The 18134-nt window shown below is 48.3% G+C and overlaps 2 protein-coding genes across 2 annotated transcripts; one reads left to right on the top strand and one right to left on the bottom strand.

Annotated features, from left to right (window-relative positions):
- Positions 1–421: 421 nt before the first annotated feature.
- On the bottom strand, positions 422–5240 carry cebpg (CCAAT enhancer binding protein gamma). The gene is made up of 2 exons (XM_037094280.1): positions 5088–5240; positions 422–3491 (listed from the first exon to the last, which is right to left on the bottom strand). The coding sequence occupies exon 2, from the start codon at positions 3378–3380 to the stop codon at positions 2886–2888; it is 495 nt and encodes a 164-aa protein (XP_036950175.1). The 5' UTR covers positions 3381–3491; positions 5088–5240; the 3' UTR covers positions 422–2885.
- Positions 5241–9715: 4475 nt separating this feature from the next.
- On the top strand, positions 9716–12755 carry cebpa (CCAAT enhancer binding protein alpha). Its single transcript, XM_037094279.1, has one exon. The coding sequence runs from the start codon at positions 9937–9939 to the stop codon at positions 10849–10851; it is 915 nt and encodes a 304-aa protein (XP_036950174.1). The 5' UTR covers positions 9716–9936; the 3' UTR covers positions 10852–12755.
- Positions 12756–18134: the final 5379 nt, after the last annotated feature.

The following is an 18134-nucleotide window of genomic DNA, read 5'->3' as shown; positions in this document are numbered from 1 at the left end:
CACAATGTATTTCACTCATGAGAGACAATGACTATATACACACTACGACAGAGGTTGTCATCACTTTTCTTTGGATGGATCAATTTTACATTGAAGTTGTATTGATGAGGGACTTCCAGTCAATCAGTCTGTATCAGCAGGCTGCAGATGATCAAGAATCAGCCTGACCCGGCTCCTGATTCAGCAGGTCTGATGTGGACGCTGAGCAGCTGAACATGTGAACCAGCAGAACCACATTCTTCTACAGCAGCAGCTCAACAGTCGGGTGAGGACTCACATCAGCTCCACGTTGAACCTCCAGGGACACGATCAAGGTCACGTTCTCCTGATCCGTCTGCCTGACAGAAACTTCAGACAAAGTTCTGAGTCTGAAGATGTTTGAGTGTGTTGAAGAGTAAAAACATGAAGACAAAACACACAGTTTAACTTTTATATTCAATTTTAATTTAGAATGCACGTTAGCCCAGAATCCTCCGATATAAAAAAGCTGAGTGACGACAGAGAAATGCTGCCCAGCAACATTCAGACCAAAGCAAAACATGACAACCATCCCAACACATCAGGTTCATTTACAGACGACAGAACAACACGATCCACCGGTGCGTCCTCGCTGGCACCCCGCGGCCCTCTCTCCATGCAAAGAGCTCTCTACAAACATGCTGCGCGTGGAATTAAAGTGTAGAAAAAACAATGATAGAAAAGTGAAAAAAATTAATTCTGTGTTCGCTGCGGCGCCGCTAGCAAGCTGCAACGTTCTCACAAAGTTCCCACAGCGTTACATTCGGAGTGAAAAAAAAAGCAAATGAGCTGATTTCAATGATTCTGATTTTAAACCTTTGTTTTAGAATACTGAAAGGATATTTTAAGAATATTCAACCAAAACATCAGAAAAGTGTAAAAACACAACTGAACAACATTTGACAAAATTGCTGAAATATTTAAAACGTTGTGGGAACGTTGTGGGAACATTGGTGAGCGCTGAGCGGGTCAGCAGGACTCAGACAAAAATCCTGACAGACACAATCCTGGGAAAACACCCACACAAAGCTTACATAATTATGAAGTCTGACAACAACATGCTGTGGCCCCGCCCCCCTCCACGGTGTGCGGCGTGCTGGTGGGGGCCTGTCTCGATCTGCTGCGACCTCATTAGCAGGTGGTTGACGACCGGCCCACTTTAATTCAAGCTGCAGCTCGCCTCAAGTGTCTGATACACCTGAGGTGTCTGGGACCGCCCAGCACACACACACACACACACACACACACACACACACACACACACACACACACAGATCCCAGACACACCTGTCTGGGCCAGGTGGAGGTGACGGGTGGGGGCTGGGTGGGGTCAGAGGTTGACAGATCACTCCACAGATCTCTTAATTAACTTTTAAACCCAGCCTGAGTCTGAGTGTCATATCTGTGGCCAGCTGGATGAACGTAGAGCTGATAATTATTAATCAGGTTGTCAGAGAACAGATAATTAATCAATGAGTCATTTCTGTCTGTTTGCAGCTTCTCTGACGTGAAGATCTGCTGCTCGCGTCCGTGAGCTGACTGAGGAGGAACGTAACTTTGATCACCAATAAAAACATCTGAGTGTTGTTGCTCGCCCTGTTTGACAATCGATGGATCGACCGGAGGTTTGTTGTCTGAAGCTCTGTCCCACAGTCACTGTCGAGATCGACTCTGCTGCAGCATCTCCACCATCAGCTGACTGACGGAGCAGCCGACTGGAGCGCAGCACCTACACCCGTCCCCGGCTGCTTCTTGGTTTCACCTGCAGGACGATCTGGCTGCAGTCAGACAGGATGTCTGTCACAGACACGTCCCGACGCTTCAGGTGAGGACGATGCAGCACGTCCCGACTCTCAGCTGACTCACTTCATTTATATTAAATAATGTTTTGAAGGCTGAACAACCCGTGTGTCATAATCATTAAAAACATTTTGTTCTTCTGGTCTTCGTCAAGACTTCCGTTGCCAAATGATAAAACACAGAAGTCTTTCAGAAGATATACAACAGGTGAGTTCACCTGAGTTCACCTGAGCCACAGATATGACAGAATGACCCCGGAGGAGCGAAGACTCGACTGACTGTTGGACACGAACATTAAAGTGTGGAAATCTCAAACACAATATAATCTGTAACGGACAGTTCTGATGTTTCTGTGTTTCTGACCCGGGTCTGTCTCAGAGGTCTGCTGTTTGGACTCTGCAGTGAGACATCATTAAGGTATTTTTCAGCACTGACATCGACTCTTCAAATAATCATGAATGACAGCTGAACCTCTGGAGAGACTTGGGCTGGAAAATAACAGAAGTGTCCTTGAAGCATCAACATGTAGTGAACGTACTTACAATCTTAAAAACTCTTTTGTTAACTCCACATTGTTCAAAACCCTTAGAGAATAACAGAAGAAAATACACATCCTAAAAAAGGGAATTGAAGATTTTACATCTCGTCCAGTGGCGGTGGCGGTGCAGTGACCCCGCCCACATTCAGCCGTCGAGTTAAACGACGAGCCGACAGGAAAGGTGTTCAGACTGCTGGTCCAGTTTCTGATTCACTCTCTGTGAATCTTTACTGACGTCGTCTCAGTTTGTAGGAGCTCAAATCTCCTCACAGTCCTCCAATCAATAAACCTTATCAGTCAATCAATAACAATCCCTCCGTCTGTTCTGTTGATCAGGGTTCATCTTCGGTCACACAGGTGACAGAATCAAACTGACACAAACTGTGGCTGGTTTATGGGGGGGGGGGTTAAATATGAGAAAATAAGTAAGAAACCAAAGAAAAGCCGTGAAGAAGAAGTGAGGCCATGTGACAGAGAAGATGCCGCGAGCCAACGCTCAGGAAACCAAATGTCCCTGTGGCTCCGCCCCTCACTGCCCATTGGTGGAAGTGCTGTTGGGGGCGGGGCTGGAGCCCTCAGTGCCTGTGGGCGGCTGGACGTTGTCGGCCAGGTTGTGGGCATGCTCCAGGAAGAGGTCTTTGAGCACGCTCAGCTCTTTGCTCAGCAGTTTGATCTTGGCCTCCAGCCGCTCGTTCTCCTCCTTCAGCTCGTTGACGCGCTGCTGCGTGTCCATCGCCTTCTGCTTGCTGCGCATGCGGCTCTTCTTCACCGCCAGGTTGTTGCGTTCGCGGCGCTGGCGATACTCCTCGCTGTCCTTGTCTGCGTGGGGCTTCTTCATCTTGCTGGGTGGGAGGGCCTTGCCGCCTCCGGCTGAGGGGTTTGCGGGGACGAGCTGTGGGACTTGCTGCAGTCCGGCTACGCCTGCCGGCAGAGACGAGGAGGACGTGGCGTGGGCCTGACTCTGGATGACGCTCACGCCGTTGTGATCAGCTGTGGTTAGTTTCGCCTGCGACGGCCGGCTCATTTGGAAGTGTTGCCTTCAGGTGCTGAGCTCTGAGTTGCCTCAGGTTGAGATGAAACGTGATGAGTTCAGGTTCTTCGTCTCAGTGGAGCCTCGAGGATGACTGGAAGTTCACTGTCAGGTGGAGCAGAAACAATCAGTTCATTAGTATCTCGTCAGGTGGAAAGTATCAACTATCTTCATTATTGATCAGTCTGATCATAACATACTGGATATATTTAGATTGTTTGGTCTGCAACATGCAGGAAAAATAACCATCACAATGTCCAAGATTTAACTTCTTTTTAATAATTCATATTTGAAAAGCTCAAAACTGAAGATTAGTTGTGTATTTGTGTTCTAGAAAAAAATAACAAATTTCAGTTGATAAACTAATTGTTAATGATTTAAGATATTCTGCTTTTCCTTCTTTTATTTGACAGTAAACTGAAGATCTGTTGGACAAATCAAGACTGAACTTCCTGCTGGAAACATTTTTGACCTTTAATGGATCAAATGGTTAACGGAGAAAACTGTTAACTGCTGTTGTATTTTGAATGTAAACCATCAAAACGCTGAGCTCATGTGACCTGATGGGAGCTGACTGACACTGACAGCTGCACTCTGATCTGACTGGTGCATCACCTCTGCTCACATTTAACTTCAGCTTCATTTCATCTGGGTGATGCAGATCTGGTTGCAGACAGAGAAACGTTGTACATTTTAAATTTGTTTGTTTAATCTGCAGACACATGAACACTGATATCAATTCAGAAAACACATTCTCACAACTGAGGGATTGATCTTTGAATTTGTTCTCCCATAAACTAATTGCTCAGTCAATTAAGGACAGCAGCCCCAGCAGTCACTCAGTTGTTTGCTCTGTGATCACTGTAACAATCATTTGAACCCTCTGGCCTCCAGATTTCGGTATTTTCAAAATCTGCGGAGGAAACCAATCAAATCTTATTTTTTAACATCTGCAGTCAGGCTGCAGGTTCTCAGCTGACCTCAATCCATCAATCAGGAGGCTCCTTCCTCCTCCACCTCCTCCTCCTCCTCCTGCTGAACACCCACCACCTCCACCCTGGTAGGCTCTCTATAAACAGCAGCGGGCAACTGACACGATAATTGGTCGGATCATAATCCCGTCCGTCCAATTAGCAGCGCTTCTGTGATTGGCCGGCGCGTTGCCATGCAGCCAGTCAGCTGTGCGCAGGGAAAAGCGCTCCGGGTGAAAACAGCAGCACTCTGACTGTTGCCTGCTGTTGCATCATCATCGGCTCTCTTTGTGCCGAGAGAGGGGAACTCCGGAGTCATGCGGGGCGAAGCAGAAAGCTCAGTTTTTAGGTGACTTAAATAATGTTGGGACTCAAATAAAAACACGACACACTCCCAGACACGGCGGACAGACCCGAGCGAGACGCTTCAGCTCGGTGAATCTTTAATTTCAGACCACTTTAACAACTTTGTGTTCACTCGAAGCAGCCAACACTCGACTGACGACCTCGGGACTCAACCCGGCTCCTGTACTCTCTCACACACACTGATGAGAGTCTCATTCAGCTTTAAACACAAACCAGTTTACATCCAGACTTTCTCCCGACGAGCCCGGACTACAGCCGTTTAGCCGGGCAGCTAGCCAGCTAGTTAGCTTGTGGTGCTAACAAGCCGCAACCTTTCTGTTCGCTCTCTGTTTGTGACCCACAAAGAGTTGAAAAGACAGTTTACCTTCACGGAGCCGCGGGCGAGTCAATCATCCGTCAAAGTAGAAAAAGTTAGCGGAGAAAGTTGGAGTTAAATTCCGTGTGTGTGTGTGAGCGCTGAGTGTTTTTGTTTAGAACATGGAGAGGAGAGGATTGCGAAATCTCTTTTACCATGTACGGCAATTTCAAGGGTCGGCCAATCAGAAGAGAGTAGGAGGGAGCTGAGCGAGCGCTTGACCAATCACAGAGGAGAGTGCGGTAGAGTGATGCAATGCCTCTATGACTGACATCTGATTGAACCAATAGGAGGGGTCTGTTTTCTGTTAGTTTTGTTTATGTAATGTGAGGCTGGTCAGATGAGTTCAGACACGCATGACTTCATCTGTGAATGACGACATTTCTCTCACTGAAACTACTAATTACACCAGTTAGTTTTATCTGCATGATATAAATAACTCAGCTCTTTATTCAAAGATCTACCTCAGAGTCTGTTAAAGACAAACAGCTCGTCAACAGATGAAATGTTGCATCAGAATCACAGAGAACCGAGCACTTACAGGCTGGTTATAAAACACATACAGGAGTGTGAACAATGTAACTGACATCATATTAATATATTAGAAATATTATAAACATAAATAATATTATCATAAAGTTACTAAATCACGATTGTTTAAATGTAATAACTGTTTTAATGCGCTCACTCTTCCATTAAAAATATTACAACACATAATTACTTTATAAATTCTGAGTTAGTTTCTGTTTGCTTTCAACCTGATGTTAACAGAGATAAACTGCAGCATATCTTCTGGAGAGACACTCAAAGGTTGAACCACATTCAACTCTCTGAAACGCAGCGTGACATCACCCAGCAGCACTCCGCGTTGACCAATCACAGACGTGACGCTCCTGGAGGGTGACTGACACAAACACTGTGTTTCTGCTCTTCATGAACAAAGATGAAATAGTTGAAGCCGTTCTATGTCCGGAGCATGAAGTCTCCCGGTGAGTCCCACAGACCTGAGAGCAGTGATCAGTGTCTGAACATGCAGACTCATGAATCTGTTCCTCAGTCTGGACGTCCTGGATCAGGTTTCATGTGTCACTGATCCCTCTGACAACACACCTCCACCAGCAGACTGTTGCTTCTCCTTTAGTCTCTATGAGTAAAACTCCAACAACATCTGGATCCTACATTACCCACAGTGCACCTGAACAGAGCGTCTGTCATCAGAGCCTCTGCCTGTTTCACGTCTTTCAAACTCAACACGTCCAGTTTGCTGGACGTTTGTCTCTCAGCTGAGACAACCCTGATGACATCACTATGACATCATCAGGGGTATCTTTGCTCCAGAGACACAGAGCACATTGAACAACTGTTTACACTGAAGAGGGTCAAACCTGACGAGTGAACTCACTCAGCTGTGTTTATTCTGTAAGTCCACCTGTACCTGTGCTGCTGTCAGCTTGTCAGGTGAAGTCCCGCCCCCTTCAGCCACCTGGACCTTATTTCAGAAGCAAGTGTACGAGTGTCAGCGGTGAGAGATGAATGATTTTTGAATCCTGTTTGAACTGTGCCATCAGTCACAGATATGATGTTTGTCACTTTCAAAGATAATGTTAAGTTTGTTTGTAAAACCTCATGTAGTTTTGTGTTAAAGCTCAATGAACTACATCGTCACCAGAACCATCATGGAGCCAACTGGGTCAGAAAGACGATTAAAAAGGTAAAAATCACAATAAATCTTATTGATAACTACAGTTTCAGAGCGAGTTAATGAGACACTGTCTTTTTCAAAGTATTTGTTTGGCCTTTTCTGGCTTTATTGACAGTTCAGCTGAAGATAGTGACAGGAAACAGGGTGAGAGAGGGAGTGACATGCAGCAAAGGGACCACAGCCGGGAGTCCAACCCGGGTTCGCTGCAGAGTCTCGGCACACGGGACGCCTGCTGTACCAGCTGCGCTAAACAGCTTCCTGACACCGTCTTTATAATGACGTATAACACAGTCTGAGACACACTGTGATGTACAAACAATTCAAATGAGATAAACAATCACTTGTGTCTCACTTTCACCACCTCACAGATTGTCTGTGTGAATCCCTGTTCTGTTCTTTGCATTTCTAACATTGTACGTTAATATATGATCCATTTGATTGGCCAAGAATTTGAATACATATAATACAAATAATTATATTATGGCACCTCCTTAGCTATCACGCTAATGTTGCTAACAGTAGCTTGCTACAGTTCCCTCCTCCCGTCTCCTTCTGATCCGTCGGGTCTGTTTGTTACTGAGCAGCTCTGCCAGTTCAGAAACAGTTGTTGGTTTCTCGTCTGTCTTTGAGCTCAGCAGTGACCAGAACAAAGTTCAGCACACTCAGAAGTTCTATTCATGCCTGACAAATGTTTCACCACTGCAGCACCAGCTCTGTCCCATGTATAAGTCCTGCTGCCATACATACAGGGTCGAAGTTCTGTTGCTGTACATACAGGGTCGAGGTTCTTCAGAAGTTTCTTCAGACTTCAAACAACTGACAAGACGGCCGTGAACATTTCTTCCATTAAAAACAGGATAAAGTAATAAAGTAGACCTGGAGTCAGTACATGGACCTCAGGACTATCAGTGAGAGGTCAAAAGTCAGTCACCTGAGCCGGGTCGGACCGCCTCTGTACTGACACTGTGGAGTTCAGGACAGACTGACAGAGTTCCTGCTCCTTTTTTATTGGGACGTCAGGAAGCTCAGTGGTGTCAGGTCTGTAGAACCTCCTTGAACATACCTTGAACTGACTTACTGATAGGGTCAAGGGTCCTTGATTTCAGACGAATGAATGAATTTCTGCAATGATCCTTAGAACCTCCTTAGAACATCATCATGAATCTTCACACCGAAACTTCCCAGGAGAGGTGTTTTTTATACTATAGTTCACAGGTGTATAAACGGTGTTCTCAGAACCACATATTCATGACTGAGGCACCTGAACTTCCTAACAAAACCTTAAAGGGTAATTCCACCAGTTTTCACATTACAGTGTGTTTACAGCATGTGGATAAAGTAGTAAAACACCTCTTGTGTCTCCAGAGGAACCTGCATGTAATCTCATAAACTGCTTCCAGTGATGTCACTCTCTCACTGAGTTGCATTGTGGGTAAGTGTTAGAGAGTGTCATTTTGGACCAGTGGACTGCTTTTCAAACATGGAGCATATGTTACCCACAATGCAACTGAGTTACATACAGTTGTGCTCACCAAGACCAGTAAACACACTTTAATGTGGGAAAACAGGTGAACTGTCCTCAAACTGGATTTTGACAATCATGCTGAGGTAATAAGACATGTTCCAGGATCCAGATCACCTGGAGGACTCCAAGGACTCCTGCAAACAAGCAAGCAAGCAAGCAAACAAACAAACAAACAAACAAACAAACAAGCAAACTTCTTGTCCTGAGAACCTCTCCAACTTCAGAGGTCCGTCATGTCCTCACTGAACCTCATTAAAAAGTCTACAGATTTTAGTCTGTTGCATATAAATATACTTTTCTTTGAATAGATCGTTTTCAAACTTACAGGAACAAATTGTTGACAGAACACTCAGAAACACAACAGAGGAAACACACTTTCTGCAGCAGACTGAAGGAGCCTCAGCAGAGAGCAGCTGCTAACTGTCCTGCAGACCAGACGAACAGAGTCAATGTCAAATCTAACTAACTAACTAACTAACTAACTAACTAACTCTGATGTTCCGTCTCTCCAGATGTGTCCAGCCGACAGAGGGCGCTCCAGTCCGCTGGTTCAGCCTCACAGCCCTGACATGAACCGTCTTACCCCGCTCACCCCTGCAGGGAGCCCCGCTCCGGGTCTGCCTCGCCGGCCGAGCTGCTCTCAGGGAGGATCGCTCAGTTTCCATCAGCCAGCAGCGAGTTCACATGAGAGCAGGAGCTGCAGGAGGCGGAGGAGGCGGAGGAGGTGGAGGAGTGACGGGGACACCAGCTCTGTTCATGTCCTCTGTTACACACTGACATCTGATGCAACAGCTTTATTATTTCATTCATCGACAGTATGTTAATTTCACACATTCAGTGCTTGATGAAACTGATCAGTCGGTGTTTCTGTGAGTGGTTCTGTTTTCAGAAAGTGTTCCTGCAGGTGTGTTTGGAATCACGATGACGAGGCTGAGATTTAAAACCCAGATGCTAGAAACACATTTGCTTCAGAACCTCAGGATCACTTTCCGAGCGGATCTCTGCAGGCTGTGTGCTGCTGTGGCTCGGTACCACCGCACAGTGAGGAGAGCTGAGCAGAACCCGCAGCCTCATGGTTAGAACCCAGAGTTAAACGAGAATAAAAAGCGTTTTGTGCGTGAGCTTGTAGCCGGATCGTAGACAGACGGTGTCTCCACCAGAACCTCAGAATCATTTCTGTGCATCTGGTCCAGAAAGATAAAAGTTCTTGAATCAGTTCGTTTAAATGTTTTTTTTAAAGGGAGTTCTCAGCGAGGCTCTGAACTCATTTGCATGTAACTTCAGTTTGTCTCTGATAATGTTTCAGTGACAGCTGTGTGTGTGTGTGTGTGTGTGTGTGTGTGTGTGTGTGTGTGTGTGTGTGTGTGTGTGCCCGCCCACTCCCTCCTGCTATATAACCGCACTTTGACAGCTCCCAGTTTACTGAGCAGGAGGAATCAGACCGGCAGCTTCACTCCGCTCCTCTGTTATCCGGATCACACTCAGACCAGGTCCCGTCTCAGAGAGCTTCAGGTCTTGGTGCATGTGTGCAGCTGTCCGCCCCCTCTCACCCGAGGACCCGACTCTATTTGACTTTCTGCAAACTGGATTCCCGGAGCTCGTCGCCATGCCTGCCCGGGTTTAGATTCTCCATGGAGCTCTCTAACCTGTACGAGGTCGCGCCCCGGCCCCTGATGAGCACCCTCACCCACGGCCAGCAGCCCTCCTCCGGCTACAGAGACCCTGCAGACCTCGGCGGTGAGATCGGAGACAACGAGACCTCCATCGACCTGAGCGCCTACATCGACCCGTCGGCGTTCAACGACGACTTCCTGGCCGACCTGTTCCACCACAGCTCGCGACAGGACAAGTTGAAAATGATGACCGGGGAGTACGACTCGGTTCCGTGCGGCCCGGGACCCCAGCAGCTCTACATGTCCAACTACATGGAGTCCAAGCTGGAGCCGCTCTACGAGCACAACCCGCCGCGCCTCCGGCCGGTGGCCATCAAGCAGGAGCCGCGGGACGACGAGGACATGAACCCGGGCATGCCCCCCACCTACCACCACCCGCACCCGCACCCGCAGCAGTACTCCCAGCATGCCCCGCAGCAGCAGCAGCAGCAGCAGCAGCCGCACCTCCAGTACCAGATCGCGCACTGCGCGCAGACCACCATGCACCTCCAGCCGGGTCACCCGACCCCTCCGCCGACCCCGGTGCCCAGCCCGCACCAGCACCAGCACCACCACCAGCACCACCCGCACCAGCACGCGCAGCAGGGCGGCCTGAAGCTGCTGGAGCAGCGGGGAGGCGGGAAACACAAGAAACACGTCGACAAGAGCAGCCCGGAGTACCGGCTGAGGCGCGAGCGCAACAACGTGGCCGTGCGCAAGAGCCGGGACAAGGCCAAGATGCGCAACATGGAGACGCAGCAGAAGGTGGTGGAGCTGACGACGGACAACGAGAGACTGAGGCGGAGGGTGGAGCACCTGACCCGAGAGCTGGACACGTTACGGGGCATCTTCAGACAGCTGCCCGACGGATCCTTCAAACCCCTGGGCAGCTGAGAGACTACTGAGCCGGGCCGAGCCCGACCGAACCGGACTGGTACACTGCTGGATTTTTATATATATAAATACACACACACACACACACACACACACACACACACACACACACACACACACACACACACGGCCCGACACGTCCTCGTGTGCCCGGACGGACTGAGAGCTGTGAGGAGACCGAGACAGCTGAGTGTCTGACTTCACCCGGTCCAAACTCCCATGAACTGTGTCAGCGTGAGAACAATCATCAGAATCCATCCGAACCAACAGGCTGGAGGGGGCCGTGAAGCCGGGCTGGGAGACGGCTGGACTCATCTGAAGACACGTTTTAACTGGAAACAGGTGACTCTCTCTCCTCTCCCCTCCTCTCATTGGCTGAGCGCCTCCACCTGTCCTGACAGAATGAGACTGATAAAGACTGAACGTATTCCTGTGCCTTCATTAACTTCGGTGTATAAGCTGGTCGGTGCCGACGCGACGCAGGACTGGTTGTTGCTTTGTGCCTTATGTCCGTACAGACTGTGTTCACACACTCAACTCATATCAGAGCAGCTAAGGTAGGGCACGAGGGACAATCAGCCTGCTGTGCATGTTTTCATTAATTATTATTTTGTTTTATAAAGTTACATGTTCATATCTTCTCTGGTCCTGCTGGGCCTGCAGAGGCTGCAGCAGCTGGTCTCAGCTCAGTGTGTCCACAGAGCGGAGCAGCCTCCACCTGAGTGTACCTGTGTGTACCTGAGTGTACCTGTGTGTACCTGTGTGTACCTGTGTGTACCTGAGTGTACCTGAGTGTACCTGTGTGTACCTGAGTGTACCTGTGTGTACCTGTGTGTACCTGAGTGTACCTGTGTTGACAGGTCCAAGCTGTGTGACCACTGCAGTGTGTTTGATCCTCTCGTTTTCAGCTCCGTAGGGTTCTGATTGGCTGAGACGTGACGACTGTGACCCACCATCACATCTGCACACTGCTCCTGTCAGCTGAGCAGCTTGTATCTCCACCTTCAGGGGATTCTGTCCACGTTTCAGTGTAAAGAGTCACATCTGCAGAGCTTTCTTAGTGGACTTTACAGAACACATCTCAGACGTGCGATTCTGGACCGGTCCTGCTCGGAGCGAGGCCTCGTTCCTCTCTTGGTTCTGTAAAAGTTGATATTGTGGAGATACAAGTTTTCTTTGTGTGAGAGTGGAGGCAGCGCTGCGTCGCTCATTCAAAACCAAAGTGACAAAAATACAAACGCAGTAAAACTGGAACTGAACCTGGGTCACGGTCCTGTGGACACCACAACTCTCCAGACCTGCTGAGCTCCTGTTGATGGTGCTGTAGAACCCGAGTGAAACAGGTCAGAACTTTACTCTGCACGGAGCTTCAGACACGTCACAGGGAACTCTGCAGGTTTGGAGCTGTGTGGCAGTAAAGCAGCCTCGTCCTCTGTCGTCTCTCACAGCTGGTTCTGATCCGAAACTGAACACGTACGTGTATTTATGAGTTTATCTGATTCAGAGAAAAACAAAGAAAAACAAAATGTGAAAAGGGTTTCTATGCAACACGTCTCTTCCTCCTTTCCACTGTTGAGTCATCACACACACACACACAGGCACACACATGCACACACACACATGCACACACACACTCACACACACACACACACACACACATGCACACCGTGCCTTCTGATCCTGTGAGATGACCTTTGACCTCTTGTCAGCAGGAAAGAGGAAGCACTTTTCTTTTTTCTTGTTTTTTTTTTTTACAAACTGATGTTAAACCAACGTTTGTTTCAAAGTTAACGTCTGAATTGTAAAATAAGCCTATATATATAAATATATATATATAAATGAATATATATATGAAATACCAAAAAATCTGAATTATTGTAATAAAAGAGCTTGTTTTATCAGAGTGTGTGGTGGGTTTGGTGTCTTTATTGGGTTTGTGTCTGTTGTTTGCACATCACGTGTATTTGTTCATGTTCACTGATGACATCAGAGTCATATTTGACTCCAAACATCTGTCAGTTAAAACAAATAACTGTTGGTATTAAATCCTTCAGACAGACACACCTCCACCGTCACAGACCAGGCAGACATACAGATCAGTGTCAGCGTGTGGCTCTGGAGTCCAGCAGAGCAACATGTGGGCCGCTGGTTCTGTGGATCAACCTGAAACTTAATGAAACAGCAGTTGGATGTGAAATTGTTGTTGTGCTCATGTTCATCTGATAGTATTAAATTATTCAGCGTCTTCAGTATTAAAAAATCACTTTTACTTTGCAAAGACAGAAATCAGCATAAACATCTGCTTTTATCTGATATTAGAGTGTCATGAATATGTTTCTATATGTTTCTATATGTAAATATCTGTTTATATATGTGTATATGTGTGTATATATGAATATGTGTGTATGTATATATTTATATATCATCTGATATGGAGGAGAACATGAAGAGCTCAGCGTCAGGCGCTGATCCAAAATGTGTTGTTATATTTTGTGTGTTTGAATGCAGCTGCACAGTGAGACTACACCAGAACCAGAGGAGCCAGTCAGAACCAGAGGAGTCAGTCAGAACCAGAGGAGTCAGTCAGAACCAGAGGAGTCAGTCAGAACCAGAGGAGCCAGTCAGAACCAGAGGAGTCAGTCAGAACCAGAGGAGCCAGTCAGAACCAGAGGAGCCAGTCAGAACCAGAGGAGTCAGTCAGAACCAAAGGGTCGTCAGAACCAGAGGAGTCAGTCAGAACCAGAGGAGTCAGTCAGAACCAGAGGAGTCAGTCAGAACCAAAGGGTCGTCAGAACCAGAGGAGTCAGTCAGAACCAGAGGAGTCAGTCAGAACCAGAGGAGTCAGTCAGAACCAGAGGAGTCAGTCAGAACCAGAGGAGTCACCGCTTCATCCACCTGCAGATGTTCGTGTGCAGCTGGACGAGTTAACACTGTCAGTGATGGAGAGGATCAATAGATCTCAGATCAACAGATTGATCTGTCACAGATCAAACTATTGATCTTTGAGTCCAAACTGCAAATTTCCCTCAAATTACAACGTGATTGTTTGAGAATAAAAATACAGAAATCGAGATTACCTCGACGTGTCTGAGAGAAGATCTGCTGTCAGGGCAGTGAAACGATGTCTCGATCCAGATGTTCAGATTTAAAGATATCTTCTAGTAAACCTGTTTCTTGGTTGTGTTTGAGGACGTAAATCTGATCTGAGTACAGTCTTCTTCTGGTCTAGTTAGTGTGATGACTTGGTCACGATTCTGAACTAATGGTTCAGAAAGTTTCAGGTTCGGGTGTCCAGAAAGTCGAGCTGATTGATTAATGGACTAGCTGTGAACATCCGTTGTTCTCTGACAGCTGAGCCTCAACATGGACGCCGACTCACAGCTGTTGAGAATCTTCCTCCAGTTTGGACTCTCCAGCTCCAAGTCCGGTCCAATCATTTTATTCAGATGTATATGGATAAAATGTAATCTGACATATTGTAATAACAGCTGTCATCTGACACACGTGATGTTTTATCAGACACTTGATCATTAAGGTTCTGATCCACAACAATAATGACTGAACTGATTGATCCGGTGTGAGTGAGAGATGGAGATCCGTCCGGGTGATGTCATCATGGAGGGCTGAAGCCGAGGACGACGGAGCGACTGAAGAGACGAGACGGAGAATCTCTGGCTGCGTTTTGATTCAGAAAACAAATGAGAAATTGTCAGCAGGAGAATCAGACCGAGCCGGGCTGACCGAGCCGGACCGTCACCTCCACACGGTTCTGACACTGAGATATGAAGTTCTGGTCATGCAGTGTCCACGTCTGAACCCGTCCTGTGAACCAGATCCTACAATATACTGGCACGTTGGTGCGCAGGCTGACAAGCCAGTGACCACAGTTCAACACTGTGTTTCAACCCTTGTCAGAGTGACTTCAGATGTCTGAACCTGAACCAGAACATCCACGCAGTGATGTCACAGCCTGACACACTTCACTGTGTCTGTGGTTTGCAGAACACTCGTTGTGTGTCGGGTCGGGTTTAAAATGACAGCCTTTATTCTAACAAACAGTTTCAACACGAGATGTTCGGCAGAGTCTCTGGGTCGGGTCAGTTAATACGTTAAAATACATCACAGTGTTACATGAGCTCTACAGGTGAGACGGCGCCGCGGTACTGAAGGCTCGTCTACCTCCTCATGCAGCCGGATTCATCTGCAGCGGAACAGATGAGTCAGAATCCAACTATAATAAAGACAAAAAGCCCAGATCACAACCGGCCTCCAACATCTTTAACTGGTCCGACAGCTGAAGCAGAATCACTGTTGGTGCAGCTCACGTGAGACAGAGTCCGGATGAAGTTACTCTGAACAGAATCAATACAGAACCATGAAAAATGTAAATAACAGCGCATAATAGTTGATATGTCATGTTTCTAAAGGTTGCAGGAGCGGGTCAGGATCACAGTTTTGGACCGCGGCTGCAGCAGAACATGAGGTTATTTTCAGACTGTGTGTGTTTGCAGTGTCAAAGTGCTCCGTGCCATCGACGGCTGTGTGGAGAGTGTGTCAGCGCCTCCATCTATCTGCTCTGTTTGGATACCCACTTGTTCTATTTGGCCTGAGTTTAAAGATTAACCGGCTCTTTTCATTGACTCGGAGCAGACAGAGTTGACTGAGCAGCACTTTACTGTGACGGCAGGTTGTGCTCGGACTGTTTGTTCTGATAGAGGGCTCAGCTGCCGCGGTCACATGGACTCCACGCGGCTCGGAACACTTTCACTCCGTCTGCAGACCCGAGCTCACACGGTCACCACGGACGGCTCGGTGCGGGCCTCGTGCTGGACCTCCGTCACACTGAGGCCGCTTACTGATCCGGGCGCTTCAACAGAACTCGCCGCTGACGTCATCTAAAGGAAATACGACAACGTGACACTTCACACAGACACACAAACAATTCAGGTTCATACATAACATGAACTTATAAGAAAGATGACATCATCCAAAAATCACACAACACAACTTCTTTTTTTTAAGGTATATTTTTTAGCGTTTACATGACAGGAAACAGGATGAGAGGGAGAGAGGGCCCCAGGGTGGACTGGAACCCAGGGCCAGGACTGGAACCCGAGGCCAGGACTGGAACCCGAGGCCAGGACTGGAACCCGAGGCCAGGACTGGAACCCAGGGCCAGGACTGGAACCCGGAGCCAGGACTGGAACCCAGGGCCAGGACTGGAACCCAGGGCCAGGACTGGAACCCGGAGCCAGGACTGGAACCCGAGGCCAGGACTGGAACCCGAGGCCAGGACTGGAACCCGAGGCCAGGACTGGAACCCAGGGCCAGGACTGGAACCCGGAGCCAGGACTGGAACCCAGGGCCAGGACTGGAACCCGGAGCCAGGACTGGAACCCAGGGCCAGGACTGGAACCCAGGGCCAGGACTGGAACCCGGAGCCAGGACTGGAACCCAGGGCCAGGACTGGAACCCGGAGCCAGGACTGGAACCCAGGGCCAGGACTGGAACCCGAGGCCAGGACTGGAACCCGGGGCCAGGACTGGAACCCGAGGCCAGGACTGGAACCCGAGGCCAGGACTGGAACCCGAGGCCAGGACTGGAACCCGTGCCGCTGCAGCGAGGACACAGCCTCTGTTCGTGGTCGCTGCTCTACCAACTGAGCTAACAGCACCCCACAACTTACATCTTTAAACCTCCTCTCACAAGGAGCTTCTCCAGAAACCCGAGCTGGAGGTTAGAACAACAGGAAGTGACCGGGTCTCTCAGATCAGACCCGGTTGTTTTCTCTGTGTCGGCGAGCAGAACTGGATCCTCTGGTACCACAGAGGCCTGCTGCAGCCTCCACAGAGGGACGAAGAGAGGAGTGGCAGCAGAATGTGTCTCCCTCTGTGACTCGGCTGGCAGGAGAGAGCAGCTCGGAGGGGAGCGATCTGTCTGTGTGCTTTGGAGGCTGGTTCTGCTGCGACTGTTTTATGAGCAGTCAGCAGGAGATTGATGGTGAAGCGCCGTCAGCTACGGTCCGCGCTGCGTTTATCTCGGTGCCAGAGACGTGTTGTTCTGCGTCGCTGCGGCCGCCTCGACATGTTTGTGCCTCGTTTGGAGACTCAGCAGATTTCTGTTCGTGTTGCGTCTCATCGCTGCGTCGTCACACCTCCTCTGCTCCGACAGCTCAGACCTGAGGACGAGTGAGAAAGCTGTTTGTTTTCTCTCCACCTCGCCGACATGATTTATGAAGCTAATTACAGACAGCTGTGATTTCTTGAGAGATAGTTGGAGGTGAAGCTCTGACAGTCTGAACATTTGTGTTGTTTCCTTCATCTGCTCTCTGCCAGCCGCTGGTAATTAATACAAAGCTCTGTGTGATGCTCACGAGTCCAGAACAAGAACAGCATTGTTAGCGAGCGCTGATTGTTATGAGCGATGACAGTAACGAGGCTCAGATCAGGACTGTGTGACTGCAGCGCTCATAAATCACAAAGTTCTCACTTATGTTAGTATTTATTAAATCAGGACTGATGAAGCTAAACAAACGTCTCCGTTAGTGACGACCTCTGACTCTGTTTGGACCTGACATCACTCAGGGATGTGATGTCACTTCCTGCTCCAGGTTTCTACCCAAGGACAGAGAGAAGTTCATGTAGAACATTTGCTGAATTAACAAGAAGGTCCAAATGATGCAGAATGAGTCAGAGACAGAGTTTCACAGAGTTTATAAAGTGTCTCCAACTCAACAACTCACTAAACTGACACATTTGTTAAGGGAGTCTGGTGCTGCTGTGTTACCGGTTCAAACTAATTTGCTGCTCTCATTGGCAGGTGAAGAGGCAGCATCTGCAGCTCTGTCCAATCACGAGCTATATGCTCTGTAAACAGGAAGTCTGTGTTGGGTCACTTGCAGAGCTTCTAACGTGACCGTTTGTCAGAAGATCACTTTCTTTGTGTTCAGGGACACTTTGATAAAACCTCAACTGTCTCTGAAGAATAGAACTCAGCTGGTGGCCTCAGCGTGTTGATATCAACATGTTCTTCCTGTTTAGCTCGCTGAGCGTCTGTCCTGAGCGCTGCAGCCTGCAGACAGACGGAGGATTGATATGAAAATGTCACACTGTTGCATGTAAACATCATAGCTCAACATCTGCAGCTCCTCCAATAAAACCACATTCCTCCTTTATGGCAGAACCAAGACAAACACAGGCATGTACAGAGGAGGACGCGTCCGGCAGCAGAGACAGGAAGTCATCGTATCTCATGAAGAAGACAGTGATGATGTCACAGCGACT

This window comes from Acanthopagrus latus, chromosome 4, assembly GCF_904848185.1.
Source record: "Acanthopagrus latus isolate v.2019 chromosome 4, fAcaLat1.1, whole genome shotgun sequence".
Taxonomy (NCBI): Eukaryota; Metazoa; Chordata; class Actinopteri; order Spariformes; family Sparidae; genus Acanthopagrus; species Acanthopagrus latus.
This window is presented reverse-complemented; position numbering and strand designations above follow the sequence as displayed.